The sequence below is a fragment of the Pongo pygmaeus genome, chromosome 21, assembly GCF_028885625.2.
Source record: "Pongo pygmaeus isolate AG05252 chromosome 21, NHGRI_mPonPyg2-v2.0_pri, whole genome shotgun sequence".
Lineage (NCBI taxonomy): Eukaryota > Metazoa > Chordata > Mammalia > Primates > Hominidae > Pongo > Pongo pygmaeus.
Genome location: NC_072394.2, coordinates 29,894,058 through 29,911,124, shown reverse-complemented (window position 1 = coordinate 29,911,124; position 17,067 = coordinate 29,894,058). Strand labels below are relative to the sequence as shown.

Below are 17,067 nucleotides of genomic sequence, written 5' to 3'. Positions count from 1 at the left end.
TCAAGCATCCCAAACAACTCCACTGCTTTAAGACCTCTCTGGCCTACACATGAGGTCCCTCTCTCCTCATTCAAACTAATTGTCTTGGCAGCCAGCTTCTGGCCTAAAATCCCACCACCTGTGCATACCTCTTGTGGGGCTAGGTGCTATAATACCACGCGGTGCCCCTGCCTCCTGAAAGAGTGAGTCTACCCAAGTCCTTCCTTGGCCCATCTGCAAAGGAGTAGACATTACCCCAACCCCAGGAGAACAAAAATCCACCTGGCCTCCGGTATCCACTGGAAGTTTTATTTCTTTAAGGTTCTATCCCAACCAGTCGCTTAAAAACCAAGTAACACAGACCTGAGGGGGGGGGGCTGGGGACTGCACCTCCCTCCTACTCATGGTGGACAGCAGTGGGGACTAGGGAGGGGCAGGAGAGGTGGCTGAAGCAAGGCAGCAGCAGCAGTAATGGGGCCACGACGTCACAGAGCCAGCTCCATCCTCTCCCAGACCCTGGTTGGAGCCCCTGTGGCTTGGGGTGGGGAGTGGGGAACCCACCCCAGGCCCTCCCTCTCCCTTCCTCAGACAGCCTCCTTTCGGGCTCAACCCATTTCTTCTGGCAGGAGACTGAGGCACACGGAGAGGAGGAAGTGGGAGAGGAGGATGCGGGAGGGGCAGGGTGGCAGCACAAATGAAGGCAGAGGTGAGAGGCGTGGGCAAGGCCACTCCACCCCCACGCCCACCCCAGAGAGGGGTGAGGAAGCCACACCATCACGCAGCATGTCGGGGGGACAAGGCGGGGTTTAAGGCTGAGGGGCCCGGGGCAGGCGGGGCCTCGGGCCTCAGTCAAAGCCGTGCCAGTCGCTGTGCTCTGAGTCGTATTCCAGCTCGGCGCCCACGCACTTGACACCATCCAGCAGCATGGGCGTGCCGTGGTGCCGGTCTGCAAGGCAGGGTGCAAGTCAGTGCCATGCTGGCCCCTGGCCCCACCCATGCGGCCCACTAAGGCGACCCCTCCCCTTCCCTCAGGGATCAGCTGGAGGTAGGGACCCGCCAAGGAGGTTGAGAACCCCCGAGCCGGGCAAGGATCCCTTGTTCAGCCCTGGTTCCCTGAGGACAGAAACCCTTGCAGTCGAGCTTGTGCATCCCTCCTCCAACCAGGAGCCTCACACTCTCACCCATGACGCGGGCCTGCACCGTCACGCGCACACAGGTGCCAGTGCCACCTTCGCAGGCTAGCAGTATCTCCTCTTTGAGGACGCCCTCTTTGTGTGCCGAGTACTCGCACTTGACACTATAACCTGCCCGGGGACAGGGGCAATTGGTCAGCACCTCCCCTAGCCTCCCGATCCTGCCCCTGGCACTCACTGGCCCCTACCCACCACCATGGGGGGGGCTACATGCTAAGCCGCCTCCCAAGAAAGGGGCAGGGATGGCCCTTCTAGAGCCCAGAGACCCATTCCCCCTAGCAGGGGTGCACAGGTCTCAAAAACCCATTCTTCAGTGAGCTGGACATGCCTCCAGCCTGTGGGCCACCCCAATGTGGCTCCAAGAGTGAATGAAGTAGGGTCCAATTCAGGCCTCCAAAAGAAGGGCTGGCTGTTTTCTCCCAAAAGGAAGGCAGGGAGAGGCGGTGATGAGGAGTGAGGGGGGCAGGGCAGTGAGGGGAGCAGATCAGATGGCAAGAGGTAAAGGCCTGAGGGGTGTCAGTCCATTGAAGGGCAAGGTCATGAGGAGGCTGGTGACGGGGACATGAAACTGAAGCTGGAGCTCCACGAAACTGACACCCTAGCCTCTGCCAGGCTGGGAATGGGGCGTGGGGCAGGGCCTGAAGTGAGCCTGATAGGAACAGCAGCCTGAAACCCAAGGTCTGGGACTGGTGGGTGCTAGGAGTTATCCACACGGTGTGTGTAGCTCCAGCAGGTTTTTCTAGAGGGTTAGGGAGGCAGGAGGGAGGGCTGGAGGCTTCAAACCAGTTCCTCAGCAGCTCCCATCTTGGTTACTGCCCCATGGAGGTAACCATCACACCATGGGCAGGTACAGGCAAGTATGAGCTCATGGACTTCTGTTCAGGACAGGGAGCAAGGCGTGGAGTGTGGGACCTGCCATGCTGCCACACTGCAAGCTCACAAAGAGGTGCCACATCCCCAACTTGCTGAGCTGCCCATCCACCCTAGTTGGGGGTAAGGGAGCACCCCATGTTCTCACTCCCATGCCTATCCAGGCCCTGCTGGAGGAGGGGACGCACCTTCAGGGACGGGCACCACGCTGAGGAGCTTGAGGTGCAGGCTGGGGACAGGTGCCTCGCGGACATCCTTGCTCAGCCTGTGTACTGGGGGCAGAGTGAAGGTAATCTCATACCTGTGCAGGATCTTCAGGAAGCCAACCTATAGCAGGAGAGGTGAGGGAGGGAGGCACCTTCACTTCCTGCTTCCCGCAGGCCCACCCAGTTGTGCCACCTATGATCCCATGGGCCCCAGCACCTGCTTCCCCAGAGAGCCTAGAAAGCCCAACTCTCCCATCACTCCAACTGATCGACCCCCCAGCCCAGTGGCCCCAGCCCTTTCACAGACCCTTTGAGGGTCCCAGCCCTACAGCTTGGTCAACAAGATCCTCAGCATCTGTCTCACGGGCCCCAAAGTCCCCAGTGGCTCATTTCATAGACAAGAAAATGGAAACCACAAAATGATTGGCCAAAGGCTATGTAGTGTGGCCAGGGTCAAGTCCTCCCTAGACTTCTTGGCCATTCCTGCCATGCATGGCACCCAGCAAGGCACCACCCACTGCCTACAAGGGAAAGTTCAAAGTCCAATGGGTCATCCACCTGTCCCCATCACTGCCAGTATCCCAGGGTCAGGGATGCTGGTCCTCCATTCGCTCATAGGATGACACCAGGCCACAGACAGCGCGGGATGAGGGATGGGATCAAATTAGAGATATGACAGTAGACCAGCTGTGTCAGCCCAGAGCTGGCCGACAGGCCTGGCACCAGCCATTGAACTGGGGCTCCTGGCTGCCCTGCTGGCACCGGACTGTGGATGCCTGCCTGCCCACTCAAAGACTGACTGTGTCCAATGGCCCATACTCACGACCCAAGCAATTTCTGTTGTTCATTCACAGTGCTTGGTGACAACCACCCTCTGGGACAAATGCCGTTCCTGGAAACTCCAGTAGTATTAAGGGTCACAAGCCAGGGTGGTTGCTGAGCAGGGTGGCTGGCGGGGGTGCCAGGCCAGAAGGCAAAGGGTGCATGCTGTACTCCCAGCTCGCATGGGCACACACAGTCCTGCTCACAGTTACTGGGGCTGGGCAGCCCCATCCCTGGGGGCCAACTGGGACTGGCTGCAGAGAGTTTTAGCCATTCAGTGGGACCAGGTTGATATTGCTACGTGACAAACCTCAATCCATGTGCCCCCCTCATGTTCTGCTGGTAGAGGGCACACCCCTCAAGGCGGCTTTCTGGCTGTACCTGCTAACTGTGAACCTGTGACCCAGGGGTACTACTTATAGAATTTTCCAGGGGAAATAGAGATGTGCAAAAAAATACTCTTCGCTGCCCTATTTATAACAATGAAAACAAAAACAGCTGTAACACCCAGGAATAGGGAGCCAGCTAAGTCAATGATGACACATATCATGGACCAGTAGGCAGTTGTAAAATCTCGTGGAAAATTATTTACTGACACAGGTAGGAGACAGTTCACAACAGAAGCAAGCAAAAACCAGTGTGGACGCAGTGATGCCAGCCTTTGTTTTTGGAAACAAAGCTTTTTAAAATAAGCTGGATCCATCGCCATAGTGTTTTCAGAAAAATAAATAAATAAATAATAACATTTTTAAAATAAGCCAGGCGTGGTGGCTCACGCCTGTAATCCCAGCACTTTGGGAGGCCGACGTGGGCGGATCACAAGGTCAGGAGATCGAGACCATCCTGGCCAACAGAGTGAAACCCCGTCTCTACTAAAAATATAAAAAATTAGCTGAGCGTGGAGGCACGCGCCTGTAATCCCAGCTACTCTGGAGGCTGAGGCAGGAGAATTGCTTGAACCTGGGAGCTGGAGGTTGCAGTGAGCTGAGATGGTGCCACTGTACTCCAGCCTGGTGACAGAGCAAGACTCCGTCTCAAAAAGAAAAAAAAAAAAGCTGAAATAACACACATCAGAATATTAACCATGGTTATTTTGGGATAGTATGACTGTGGGTACTTTTAAATTTCTTCATATTGTCTCTGTCTTCCAAATTTTCTCATGTCTATTAAGACATGAGTGGATTTTGCAATGAGGGGAGAGAGCTATTTTTAAGTGTTGGTTTGTTTCATTTACTCTCTTGGGGAAGCTGTCAGCTGTAGGACAAAGAGTGGGAACTTCAGAGTTGGACAGAAATGGATACAAACCTGGGCCCCCCAGGTTCTTTTTTGTTTGTTTGTTTGAGACACAGTCTTTCTGTTGCCCAGGCTGGAGTGGAGTGGCACAATCTCAGCTCACTGCAACCTCAGCCTCCCGGGTTCAAGCAATTCTTCTGCCTCAGCCTCCCAAGTAGCTGGGACTACAGGCGTGTGCCACCACGCTCAGCTAACTTTTGTATTTTTAGTAGAGATGGGTTTCGACCCATTGGCCAGGCTAAACCTGGGCCCCTTTTGAGCAGCACAGCAGACCCCCCACTCAGGGCCATCTCAATGGGCCAGACCTCCCCCGACTCAAGGGCACTCCTGTTCAACTCTGGACCCCTGATTTATTGACCAACCTGAAGGCCTCAGTCTCCATTTTCCCCAATCCAGCTCCACCAAGCAGAAAACAGGGGGTGATAATACTACTTCAAGGAGCCTAACTCAGCCAGAGATTTGGCAAAGAAGGGTTAAAAAAAAGTCGCACCTTGTTATTGCCATAATTAGCTTCACACCTGTATCACATACATATATTCTTCCATTCTCACACCAACTCTAGGGGATGTGATTGTCTCCACTTGAGAGAAGAGAAACTCAGGTGACCTTCCCAAGGTCACAGAGCCAGAATGGCTGGCCTAGACCTGAACTCAGGCCACTGGCACCACAGCCGCGACACTGCCTTCCATTGCTATTGTCTGGGTGAAGCAGATGACAGCAATGGCTCTGCTCAACTTGATCTGGATGACATTCTAAATGCTCTCATCTCATTGAAATCTCACTGCTTCCCATCTGACAGATGGGGAAACCAAGGCACAGGGAAAGGCACAGACATGCCTATAAACCCAGCTGAGAGGAATGGGGATAGGCACCCAGAAGCCAGGCAGAGCCAGGGAGGGGGAGAAGCTGCTGATGGGGGAGGTGTGCATGTACCTTGACCAGAAAGCTGCTGTCACTCTCCTGGGTAACCATGACCACCGAGTCATGCAGCTTCTCATCAAAGTGGACGTGGCTGTGGGATCCTTCTGCATCGTGGCCTGCCGCAAAGCGGATACTCCGGACTCTGGGCTTGTTGCCTAGGAAGAGTGGGAGAGGGCTCTGAGGGCTTTCCCTGTCCCCAGGAAACTCCTCCCCCTTGTCCCCTCGTCGCCCCTAAGACTGCCCTTAACATCATCCAGCTCCCACTGGCTGGGCTCTTTTCAGGGCTAGATGGACACTAGGATCATGAGGCTTGAGGCCTTCCCCCGGCTCCGACCTGCCCCTCCCACAAAAATCCATCCCCTGAGAGTGAGCGTGGGGGGACTCAGGGACTGGCTAATATGACCCTTGCTTGGAGGGGATGGGGCTGGTGCCAGAGCCAGGAAGGGACAGTCTTCCAGACTCCCACCAAGCCAGGGCAGCATGGGGCTCAGCCCAGTCCTCTGGATACCCTGCCCAGTGCTCTCCTTCACAGTGCAAAGCTCCCCATCCCTGGGGCCTATCCCTAAGCTGTGTCAGTGCATGAGGCCCCTGCCTGCCCAACCTCATGACCCAAACCTGAAAGGGCAGGGACAGGAACAGGCTCTAGGGGATCTGCCTAGGGGTGGCAGAAACAAAGGGGATCAAAAAACACACTCAGCCCACCTAGGCGAGGCTGCAGCTGCCACTAAACCTCACTGGCCACTGGCAGCAAGAAGAGAGAATCCAAGGAAGCTTCCAGACCCACCCCAAGACCCCCTTCCTTCCTCTGCCTAGCGCACCATCAAGGCCCTCAGCTGTCTCTGAGCTGGGTCGGGTTCTCCAAGGCCAGAAAGGGCAGAGGGATGAGACAGGCAGGGTAGCCGGGAGCCGAGCTGAAGGCCTGGAGTGGATGAATGATCAGGCTGCAGAGGCCGAGAGCACGGCCCTAGTCCTCTGACCCCTGGCCCCTAGGCCCTCCCACCAAGAGCCCTGCCCAGGGTCCTCTTAGTGGGAGGACCTGATCCAGCTTTGAGCCGGCCTCTTGGATACTCGGAGACCCAGGGGACCAGCCTGGCACATCCACAATCCCTGGTGAGCCCCACAGAACTAACCCTCAAATCTCACCAGATCACCCTGGCCTAAAACCCTCCCTTATCCCTTCTGGACTCTGAAAGAAACCCAAATTCCCTTCCACAGCCTGCTGTGGCCCTCCCACATCACCAGTCTCAGTGCTCACCATAAGCCCCTCAGCTCCCCCAACCCCCACAGTGGAACGGCAGGGACACAAGAGCACACACCTCCACAGACCAGCCTAAGGAGTCAGCAGGGCTCTGCAGGGGTCCCTGCCAGGGCTTGCATGAGCCCCAGGACCTGGCACAAACACTGACATATTCCCAATCACATTTGCACACCAGCACACACGCACTCATACATGCACACACACACAGAGGTGGTGCAGGCCCTACCTGCAGCAATGGCCCTCCTACCAGGGCCCACCGGAAGAGCTTGTGCAAGCCCCACCAGGCCAGGAAGGCACTTACCCTTGTTGACTGCAGCCATGGACGCCCTCCCTGCCACACAGCTCCTGCGGGACACCGCCACTCACGCTCAGCAGCCTCCCATGCTCCAGGGACACCAGTGGGAGCCTGAAGGATAGGGAGTAGGGAGGGCAGGGGTCAGGGCCACCCATGGACCCATGGCTCCAGGACAGCAGAGGAGCTCCCTTTAGGAAGGACTCAAACCCCTACTGCTCTCAGCAGCCCAAGTGGTACCTGTACTCTCAAGCACAGGGGCTTCTGCCCACCCTCTACCGACTGCCCACATTCACCAAGAGCCCTCACCGCTTCCTGATACCCCAATGACTCAGGGTCCTGCCAGCATGTGCTGAGCTGTAGCTTCTAGGTGCCAAAGCAACAGCATAGGACTCCTATCCCCAGCACCCCTGGAGACTGGCAGGAGGGGCAGCCTGGAAAGGAGGACTTTATTGGTATTTTCCAGGGACCAGTTCTGATGCTGCTGACCCCAAAGGCTGGGCCTGGAGCTACCTTATTCAGGTCGCAGAAGCAATGCAGCTGGGTGAGATCAGAGGCAACAGTGTGCTCGATGGTGGGCAAGAACAGGGGACCACATAAAATAAACGTGCCCTTAGAGCTTTCCCTCCTGGTGATCGGTCAGGGCCATGTGCAAAACAGATGCCTGTGGAGGGGGTGTGCCCCCACCTGAACCTGCCATTCAGACCCTGCCCTGAGTCTCAGGCCTGCCTCCGGCTCAGCTCCCCAACGGCAGCCTCAGCACAGGGGCAGTGAGAGGTGCCCCAGGAAGCCTCCAATGGGCCGAGCTGGGACCATCTGAGCATCAAAAAGAATAATGAGTGCAACTGATGGAAACAGATGGAACACATAAAAGCAGTGCATTCACAGACATTATTAGAAAAGAAGAGAGAAAGCAAAACAAACAAACCCAAGCCCTCAAAAGCCCTCATTTGTCACCACTGACGGTAGCAGTGCCCTCTTTACTCCGAAAGCTGGGGATTAAAGAGAAAGAATTCAGCCTGTCTCTTGGCCTTTCTTGTAACCAAATTGCCCTGGTGGTTGACGGAAAGCTCTTCTTTCGGGAAGAATTCTTGCTAATAAATAACAAACGACCAAATGCTAAGTCATTCTGCAACCCCTAAAGGAACAAATGCTGGAGGCAACAAGAGCCAGTGGATGCTAAACCAGAGGGGAAGGTTGACAGGAAGCAGATACTCACAGGCGCCCAAGTGTCAGTGACAGAGGACCTGGTGTGGTTTTTGTTTTTTTTTCCTGAGACGGAGTTTCGCTCTTGTCACCCAGGCTGGGATGCAATGGCATGATCTCGGCTCACTGCAACATCTGCCTCCTGGGTTCGAGCGACTCTCCCGCCTCACCGTCCCGAGTAGCTGGGACTACAGGCACCCGCCACCACGCCTAGCTAATTTTTGTATTTTTAGTAGAGACGGGGTTTCCCCATGTTAGCCAGGCTGGTCTCGAACTCCTCAAGTGATCCGCCCACTTCGGCCTCCCAAAGTGTTGGGATTACAGGTGTGAGCCACCATGCCTGGCCGAGGACCTGGTGTTTAAGAGGAATAGCACAAGTTTGCAATGGAGGTATGTGACTTCTTCCAGTCACATACTGGTCTATCTCTCTACTCTCTGCAGGACAGCCTGTCACACTGATGCCTCCTGAAGTAAGGCAGCCCAAAGTCACAGCATCACTGATAAGGGATTCCTGCCAAAAAGGTTTAACCTGGATCTAAACCAGCCTCTAGCTTCAACTTCTCATTTGCTGAAAACACAGAGGAGGGTGGAACAAATTTAATGACTCCATGAGAAAGCAATGAGACAAGCCCAGAAGGCAGGACATTCTACAGGATGACTGACCTGTTTTTTGTTTTCGTTTTTGTTTTCAAATGTCAAGAAGAAAAAGAAAGCAGGCTGGGCACGGTGGCTCAAGCCTGTAATCCCAGCACTTTCACGGATCACAAGGTAAGGAGTTCAAGACCAGCCTGGCCAACATAGTAAAACCCAGTCTCTACCAAAAGTACAAAGATTAGCCGGGTGTGGTGGCGGGCAGCTGTAGTCCCAGCTAGTTGGGAGGTTGAGGCAGGAGAATCACTTGAATCCGGGAGGCGGAGGTTGGAGTGAGCCGAGATTGCGCCATGGCACTTCAGCCTGGGTGACACAGTAAGACTCTGTCTCAAGAAAAAAAAAAAAGAAGAAAAATAAAACGAGGGAGATCGTTCTGGATAGGAAAGCGGCAAACTACAGCTGATTACACAGCTGATGGTAGAGTTGCTGCCTGTTTTTTGTTTTTTTTTTTGAGACAGGGTCTCACTCTGTCCAGCCCAGGCTGGAGTCCAGCTCACTGCTGCCTTAATCTCCCAGGCTCAAGCAGTCCTCCCACCCCAGCCTCCCAAGTAGCTGAGACCACAGCCACGCACCACCATGCCCGGCTAATTTTTGTAGAGACAGAGTTGCCCAGGCTGGTCTCAAACTCCGGAGCTTAAGCGATCCGCCCACCTTAGCCTCCCAAAGTGCTGGGATTACAGGCGTGAGCCGCCGGACCTAGCAAATAAAGCTTTTTGCAAATAAAGTTTTACTAATAGAACACTACACTTCATTCACTTACATGTTGTCTGTTTTTGCACTAAAACAAAGTTACTTTCAAGTAGTTATGATAGAGACCATATGGCCTGCAAAGTCTAAACCATTTATTATTTGGCCCTTCAGAGCAAAAGTTTGCCAACCCCTGTTCTAGATCAACACTCACTTAACAAACCAAAAAAGGATAATCTTCAGGACAACTGATCTGTTTTTTTCACCACATCAGCTGCAAGAAGAAAAATAAAGGAGAGGGTGTTTCGAACTACCTATCAAAGAAGACATTTTGCGGGGGCTGGGCGCTGCGGCTCACACCTGTAATCCCGGCACTTTGGGAAGCCAAGGCGGGTGGATCACCTGAGGTCAGGAGTTTGGGACCAGCCTGGCCGACATGGCGAAACCCCATCTCTACTAAAAATACAAAAATTAGCTAGGCATGGTGGTGTGCACCTGTAATCCCAGCTACTCAGGAGGCTGAGGCAGGAGAATCGCTTGAACCTGGGAGGCGGAGGTTGCAGTGAGCCAAGATCCCGCCACTGCACTCCAGCCTGGGTGACAGAGCAAGACTCTGTCTCAAAAAAAAAAAAAAAAAGGCCCGTGAGGTGGCTCACTCCTGTAATCACAGCACTTTGGGAGGCCGAGGCGGGTGGATCACCTGAGGTTGGGAGTTCGAGACCAGCCTGGCCAACATGGAGAAACTCTGTCTCTACTAAAAAATACAAAATTAGCCAGGCGTGGTGGCGCATGCCTATCATGCAGCTACTTGGGAGGCTGAGGCAGGAGAATCACTTGAACCCAGGAGGCGGAGGTTGCGTTGAGCCGAGATTACGCCACTGCACTCCAGCCTGGGCAAAAGGAGCAAAACTCCGTCTCAAAAAAAAAAAAAAAAAAAAAAAAAGACATTTTGGGGGATCTGGAAAATGTAAATAGCCTGGATATGAGGTGACACTAAGAAATGAGTTGATCATGGAATTGTATTATATAAAGAAGTATGTCCTTATTTTGTCAGGGAAACACACTGAACAACTTAGAGATGGGTGACACTGGCTTGTCAGTCCAGGGACAGAAGAGGAACTACAGGGTGGCCTCATAGTCTAGGGCTGAGCCTGTGGAGGACATGACCTCAAGGTCCCTCTGGTGCCAAGCTGCCCTGGGAGCAGATGTGGCCTCACCTCACTCCCCACTTCTCAATGTGGGCAAAGTCCACCCAGGCCCAAGCCTTGCCTCATGGGCAGGGTGTTCATAGTTTGGGTACCACCAGGAGCCCCCTTTGGCCAATGGACCAGGCCAGCAACCCCCTCTTGGAGGTGAGCTTCCAGGCCCCAGCCCAGGGTGCAGGAAGTGGAGCTACACCCATTCACCTCTGGCCAGGGCCACTGTGGGGTCAGTTGCCTCAGCCCTGGAAAGCTCAGCTTGTCCCCAGGGAACTTGGTCTTGGAGAGCAGCCTGCCATAACCGCCTCCGGACTACAGCTGCCCCCAAAGCTGTGAACTCAGAGTATATGACAAATGGCCAAGTGCAAGAGTGTGAGGCCCTCCTCTGCAGCCAGGAGGCAGTGACAACCCAGTGTCCACAAGGTTCCCCCATCTCAGGATGCTTCCTGAAGGCTCAGGTTAAACTGCACCAGTGGCTGGTGAGCAAAGGCTGCAGGCCCTTTTCACAAAACACTCTGACCCAGTCCATGCAGGGCACCCTCCCTGTCTTCCTCCCTTCCTACTGCCTGACCGTCCCCCCACCCTGCCTTTGCCCAGGTCATCCCTTCAGCCAGGAACAATCCCATCCCTCCCAGCCACACCTTCGACAGGGTCTCAGCCCCAACATTTCTTTTTTAAGGATGCACACCCTGCAAATCCCAGGACAGGACTACAGCTCTTTATGGAATCCCCTTTCTCATGTCTGGGATCATTTGATATCCCTCTTCCTCACCTTACAAGGGTAGTGACTGTGTTTTTGTCAAACTCTGTGTCCCCGGCACTCAGCGCAGCACCAGACAGGGAGGAGCTGTGTTTGGTTTATGTTTGTTGAAGGAATGACCACATCACATTTGCTTGGAGGGCCTGGCCAAGGCCCGTACTTCAGCACTAAATGATATGGTCAGGGCCAGTGACTGCACTGGGGGCTCTCAGGAAGCAGAACTCCCCACCCCACTCTCTTACCCCACCCCTGCCCTGGGGGGCACTTCCCTCTCCCTGGCTCCCACCAAGTGGCCTCCCACTGGCATTCCTCAGGCCTTGCTGCAATCAGCTGGTTACCTGTCCATGCCTGCTTTGAGAGGGACATGACTCATGCCCACTGAGGGTAGGACCCACATCCATGCAGTGCCAGTACTCAGTAAAGGGCAAACACTCAGGGCCTGTAACCCTCCAGACAGTGAGAACATAGAGGCAGGAAGCAAGTGACTTCAGGAACCCAAAGGAAACTGGGAAAACCAAACCTCCTTTCTCAATGGAGAACCTGCTGGTCGCTGTCCCCCGAGAGCTAGACTCTTGTCCACATACAATTCCTCATCAGAAACAGGCAAAGAGGGCACAGCTAGGCCACCACACAACCCCAAGCCTGGCCCTGCCTCCAGCCTCCTCCTGTGCCAACCAAGGCCTCACCGTGGCTCAATCCACACGGCCCCCAGAGGCAGCAGTCCTGGTTCAAATTCAGGATCTGCCCTTGCTAGCTGCATGGGTGAGTTATTTCACTTCTCTGTCCCTGTTTCCTAATGTGTAACACAGGAATAAGCAGTGGCCTCTTCCTCCCAGGGTTTGCTGCAACTGTGCCTGAAGCTCTGTGACAATGCACCCCCAACCTCTGCAAAAGCAAACCCCCAAAGGCCTGGTTTCTAAAGCAACAGCAATTTCAGCAGCACCATCAGAGAGGCACTTCAGGCCAATCCTGGAGGAGCCAGGAGTGACCCTTAGAGTGGGCCCCAGGGACATCAGCCTTCTTGGAAAACAGCTCAAGGGGTGAGGGGGCCTCCCTCCTCCTGCCTCCCCCCTCTCCCACTCCCAAAGCAGCCAGGTCCCTAGGGAGGGTCAGAGAACAGATGCTGGGAGTTTCCAGTCCCCTTAACCAGAGGGGCTCACAAGGAAGATGTGCAGAATGAACATCCTGGGAAACTGGGAAATGACCAGGGGGGAACACGGTGCCACCCCCTCCAGCAAAAAAAAATTATACCCTCCCCCATGAGATGGAGTGTCAGCAAGCTTCCAGGTCCCAGCCCAGGGTGCAGGAAGAGGAGCTACACCCATTCACCTCTGGTCAGCATGCTCCTAACGTCTGAGACCTCATTTCTCATTCCTTCTTCAATCCCCATTCTCACTGTGGTTCGAAGTCTTTCTCTCTGGGCCAGGAACTCCGCAACCTTTCCACCCTCCCTACCTCTTCCTCTCCTACCCCAGCCTGGGGCTCAGTCCTGGCTCAAGCACTCAGTCCAGCAGAAGCACTGTGTAGCCTCCCATTAAAGCTCACGCCTGTGAAAAGAACACCCATTGAGGCCTTGAGATGGGGCCACACTGACCTGCTGACTCTCAGGACTGGACACAGCAGGGGCCACACATACTCAGAACAAGGCCTGGAAAGGCAAGGCTGGAGGTCAGTAGTTGTGGCAGCTTCACATCACCTCAGCCTTAATGTGACTTAATTTCCTTCTCCCTCCAGTGGGCCAAAGGTGCAAAGATAAGTATGGCTGTTCTCTCTCCCTCTAACAGTGAGGTGCTGGGGGTGGGGGTGGGGGAATATGGAGAAGGGACCCTCACCACCCACACCCTCCTGCCTCCCCAACAAGTGCTGCCATCCTCTGCCCAGCATTCTCCCCACTTTGCCCTCAGCTAGTGGGTGCTTAGCCTCCAGATCGCATGCCCCACCTAGGCCCTGCCCTGGGCCTGTGATCCAGAGGTCCCAAGAAGCAGAGGCCAGGCTGGATCCAGGGGGTCAGCTAAGGTGAGGGTGGGAGCACACAGGATTATCTCCCAGGGACAGGGCTGCTGCCTCGTAGCTCAGGATGGATAGAATGTGGGGGGATATCCAGCTACATTTTCCCTCCACAGAAGACCAGACTGGGAGGGGGATGGGGTGCTGCCCCGACTTTCTTCAACTCCCCGGGGCAGAAAAATGCCCTACCTCCACTTTCCAGTGCCAAGATTCAAGAAGAAAGACAAGCGGAGACTTCCCTTTCTCAGTCCCTGCTTACTAAGGGAAACACCGGTCCAGAACCTAAATCCAGTCCCTCCTCCTTCGTACCACCGGGAGGGAGGTGCAGCCCAAGCCCCCGAGGCCCCAGGGGTCCAGGTATAGGATCCTTTATCCTCTCCGGCAGCCATCCCTGTGGGTGTGGCACCCCCGCCACACCCCATTCTTGTCATCTCAGGGGGAGGGGGGAAATGTAATCGGACATCCCCCCCATCCAATCCATCCTGAGCTGCGAGGCGGCGGCTCTGTCCCTCGGAGATAATCCTGTGCGCTCCCCACCTTCACTCACCTCGGCTGACGCAGGAGTCTCCGGAGCCCGCACTCCCAGACATCACTGCCCTCCTTCCTGAGGGTGCTGAGGCTCGGAGGCTCAGAGATGCTACTCGTCCAAGGTCATGCAGCGAAGCAGCGACAATGAACAGGGTCGTGGGGAGGAGGGGGCGCTGACCCCATTACGCCCCCGCCCTCACTACCGCACTCGTGCCCCCGGACAATCGCTTGGCGGAAAACACCCCAGCTGCACCAGCTAACGGTCACTGCGCCCCGGGAATCCGACATCACTCTAGTTCAGGTGCTGGGGAGTCCTCCAGGCCCGGCCCCGACAGCGGAGCCCCCCACTCCAGCCCTGCCATCACGGTCGCTGGGGTCCCAGGCACTGACTGCTCAGGACAGGGCCGGGACCGGGAGGGGACCTCGGCGAACGGGAAGGAACCGGGAGGCAGGGAGAAGAGGGGTGGCCTCACCTTGCGGGGTGCACCCCGGGGCCAGGAAAGGCAGGGACGACCGCTGCGGCGACGGCGGCGGCTGCAGAAGCTCAACGCCGAGCACGAGGAAGGGAGCCCCGCGCCGCGGCCGCCCGCCTATCGGCACGCCCCCGCCTCCGCCCATTGGTTGATCTGGGGGGGTGGGGCGAGGGACGCTCCGGACCAATGAGCAGGCTCCAAAGAATAGCCAACTGGCGAGGGCCGCCTACGTCACGTGCCAGGGTCGCTGAGGCAGCTCCCTGCTAGTCCGCGCCTGCCGGGCGAGCTCTCGCGAGGAAGACGGGCAGGCGTCCCAAGTAGGCCAGGGGCCAGAACCGGCCACTCGAAGAGGGAGGAGGGCCTCGGATAGGCCCCGCCCCCGCTTCTTCTTCCGCCTAGGGTATAGCGCCTCTAGCCTTAACCCTTGCTTAGGACGCACTTCGCTTGGGCCCTTCGCTCTAGGGAGGGCTGTTGGGCGCGTCTCGGGGCTGGGTGGAGCTCCCGAAGGTGGCCTTTCTCCCTGGGCTTCCACGCCGGCTTCGGCCATCGATACGGGCCGTGTTGGTCTCGTTCAGGAGCTGAGGAATCCTCCATCACTCCTGTTTCGACCCCAGGGTTTGGACCTCTTCCCCTTCCACCCCATCCCCTGTCTCGAAAGAAGCGCCCCCGTGCGGGCCCGAGACGCGTCCCGGGTGCCCGGCCCGGCCTGGAGAAGCATCAGAACAAAGAAGGCACGCGGGCTGGGGGCTGGGAGAGCCTGTGACGCGCCCCCGGGGACCGCAGCCTCTGCTCCCGGTCTCCATGGAGGCGGTCGCCATGGCAGCGAGATGCGCCTCGCTCAGCACCGCGGGGTGGGATGTGGGCGCCTGCAATGAGCCGGGGAGCGAGAGGCGTGGCCCTCCGGTCTGCGGGGGTTCTTGCCGGTGCTCTCCGCCCGCCGCTTCGCGAACACCCCACCTATACTTCGCCCGTGGGGACGGATTCCCCAAAGTGCCCTCAATAAGCCTGCCGGAGCACGCAGCGCCTTGCTTCCAACGGAACTAGAGAGACGGCCTGGGCGGCTGAAGGCCAGCCTCCTTTCAGCAGGGCCGGGGTCGCTGCCTTAAAGGAGCCCTCGAGTCTGCCACCCTGTGGCCCATAACCTGTCTGCTGATCTCCAGTCTGCACACTGTTGGCAAATTAATCTTTCTGAGCTCTTGCTTTCATCGCGTCCCTCTCCTGCTCCAAAGCCCTCTGGGACTGTCTCCAGTAGCGCTTCACAAACTTCAGCAGCATTTTGGGTGATTCATGTGCCCTCGCGTTTGAGACACAGCGCTTACATTGAGAGCTTTTCACATTCTGATCTCAGCCCATCCACTCCTGCCCACTCTACTCACTCCCACCCCACTACCTTTAGACCTTGTCTTGAAAGTCTAAAGTTGGCAGACGGTGGGCCCCAAGTGGCCCGTAGGTGTATTTTGTTTAGCTCACATGGGGCTTTTTAAAAGAAGTCCTTCCCCCTCCTGCCTCCTCCGCCTCTTTCTGGAATCAGGAATCTGGTTTCGTGGCTTCTTTTGAAATATCAGAAGATCTAACAACATGGGCTCACATTCCAGCCTGGCATTACAAGCCCCTTTAAGAGCACATCAATTTACCATAGTCCCCACCAATCTCTATTTCTCACGGTTAATTACCTTCTGGGTCTGTGCAGACATTTGTGATCCCCTCCCCCTCATTATCCCACCTTCCAACCTGGAAGGCCCTCCCCCGTCTCTTCTCATAGCCAAAATTCAAGGCCTCTTCAACCAAGGTAAGTTTTGCCTATTTATTTATTTATTTATTTATTTATTTATTTATTTATTTTTGAGACAGAGTCTCTGTCGTCCAGGCTTGAGTTCAGTGGTGCCATCTCGGCTGACTACAGCCTCCACCCCCTCCCCCGCCGGGTTCAAGCCATTCTTCTGCCTCAGCCTCCCAAGTAGCTGGGATTATAGGTGCGCGCCACCACACCCAGGGCTAATTTTTGTATTTTTAGTGGAGACAGGGTTTCACCATGTTGGTCAGGTTGGTCTCAAACTCCTAGCCTCAAGTGATCCGCCTGCCTCAGCCTCCCAAAGTGCTGGAATTACAGGCATGAGCCACCGCGCCTGGCCCAAGCCTGCCTTTTTCAAAAGTCTTTCTAGCCAACTTCTCAAAACCATCTCTGGTGTGGGCTCTCTCAAACACAAACTAGCTGCTAACTGCACAGCCCGGGGTTATTTCCGAATTGTCTACTCCTTTCAGCAAACATTTACTGAATGTATCTGATGAGTAAGTTATTGTGCTAGGCTCTGTGGAGTGGAAAGCACTCACAGTTTAGTGTGGGAGGGACACCACACACAAAGAACTGTGGTCTCCTGTCCTTGCCAAATGTTCCTCACACTCCCAGGCATCGGGCAGTCTGGCCCACTGGGAGGAGCTGAAATACAGAGCTGCCCATATCTAGGGATACTACATGCTCTCAGGGAAGGCCAAAGATGGTTCTGGAAAGCCTCCAGGAGAAAATTAGACTCTTTGTGTCAGGAGGAAGTCAGGGCAGGAGTTACATGGCTGCCCCATCACTGCCCAATGTGTCTGTGTTACCACACGAGTGGTGCCCAGGCTCTGGGGCTTCCTGTGCAGAGGGCCTTACCAAAGTTAGATGGCTCTGCAAGGGAAACCACAGGCCCCTACCAGGCTCCCTGGAGATGGAGGCAGGACAAGA

At 55.6% G+C, this 17,067-nt stretch overlaps 1 protein-coding gene across 4 annotated transcripts; it reads right to left on the bottom strand.

Annotated features, from left to right (window-relative positions):
• Positions 1–274: 274 nt before the first annotated feature.
• ADISSP (adipose secreted signaling protein) lies at positions 275–14,644 on the bottom strand. Of its 4 annotated transcripts, none has more exons than XM_054467940.2 (7): positions 14,346–14,644; positions 12,932–12,985; positions 6,844–6,948; positions 5,297–5,439; positions 2,231–2,369; positions 1,161–1,283; positions 275–925 (listed from the first exon to the last, which is right to left on the bottom strand). In XM_054467940.2, exons 3-7 carry the CDS (start codon positions 6,860–6,862, stop codon positions 825–827), a joined length of 525 nt encoding a protein of 174 aa, XP_054323915.1. In that variant the 5' UTR covers positions 6,863–6,948; positions 12,932–12,985; positions 14,346–14,644; the 3' UTR covers positions 275–824. The 4 variants fall into 4 exon arrangements, with proteins under 4 accessions (XP_054323915.1, XP_054323916.1, XP_063515107.1 ...); XM_054467941.2 differs by having other exon boundaries at positions 13,892–14,443; XM_063659037.1 differs by lacking the exon at positions 14,346–14,644 and adding an exon at positions 13,534–13,734.
• Positions 14,645–17,067: the final 2,423 nt, after the last annotated feature.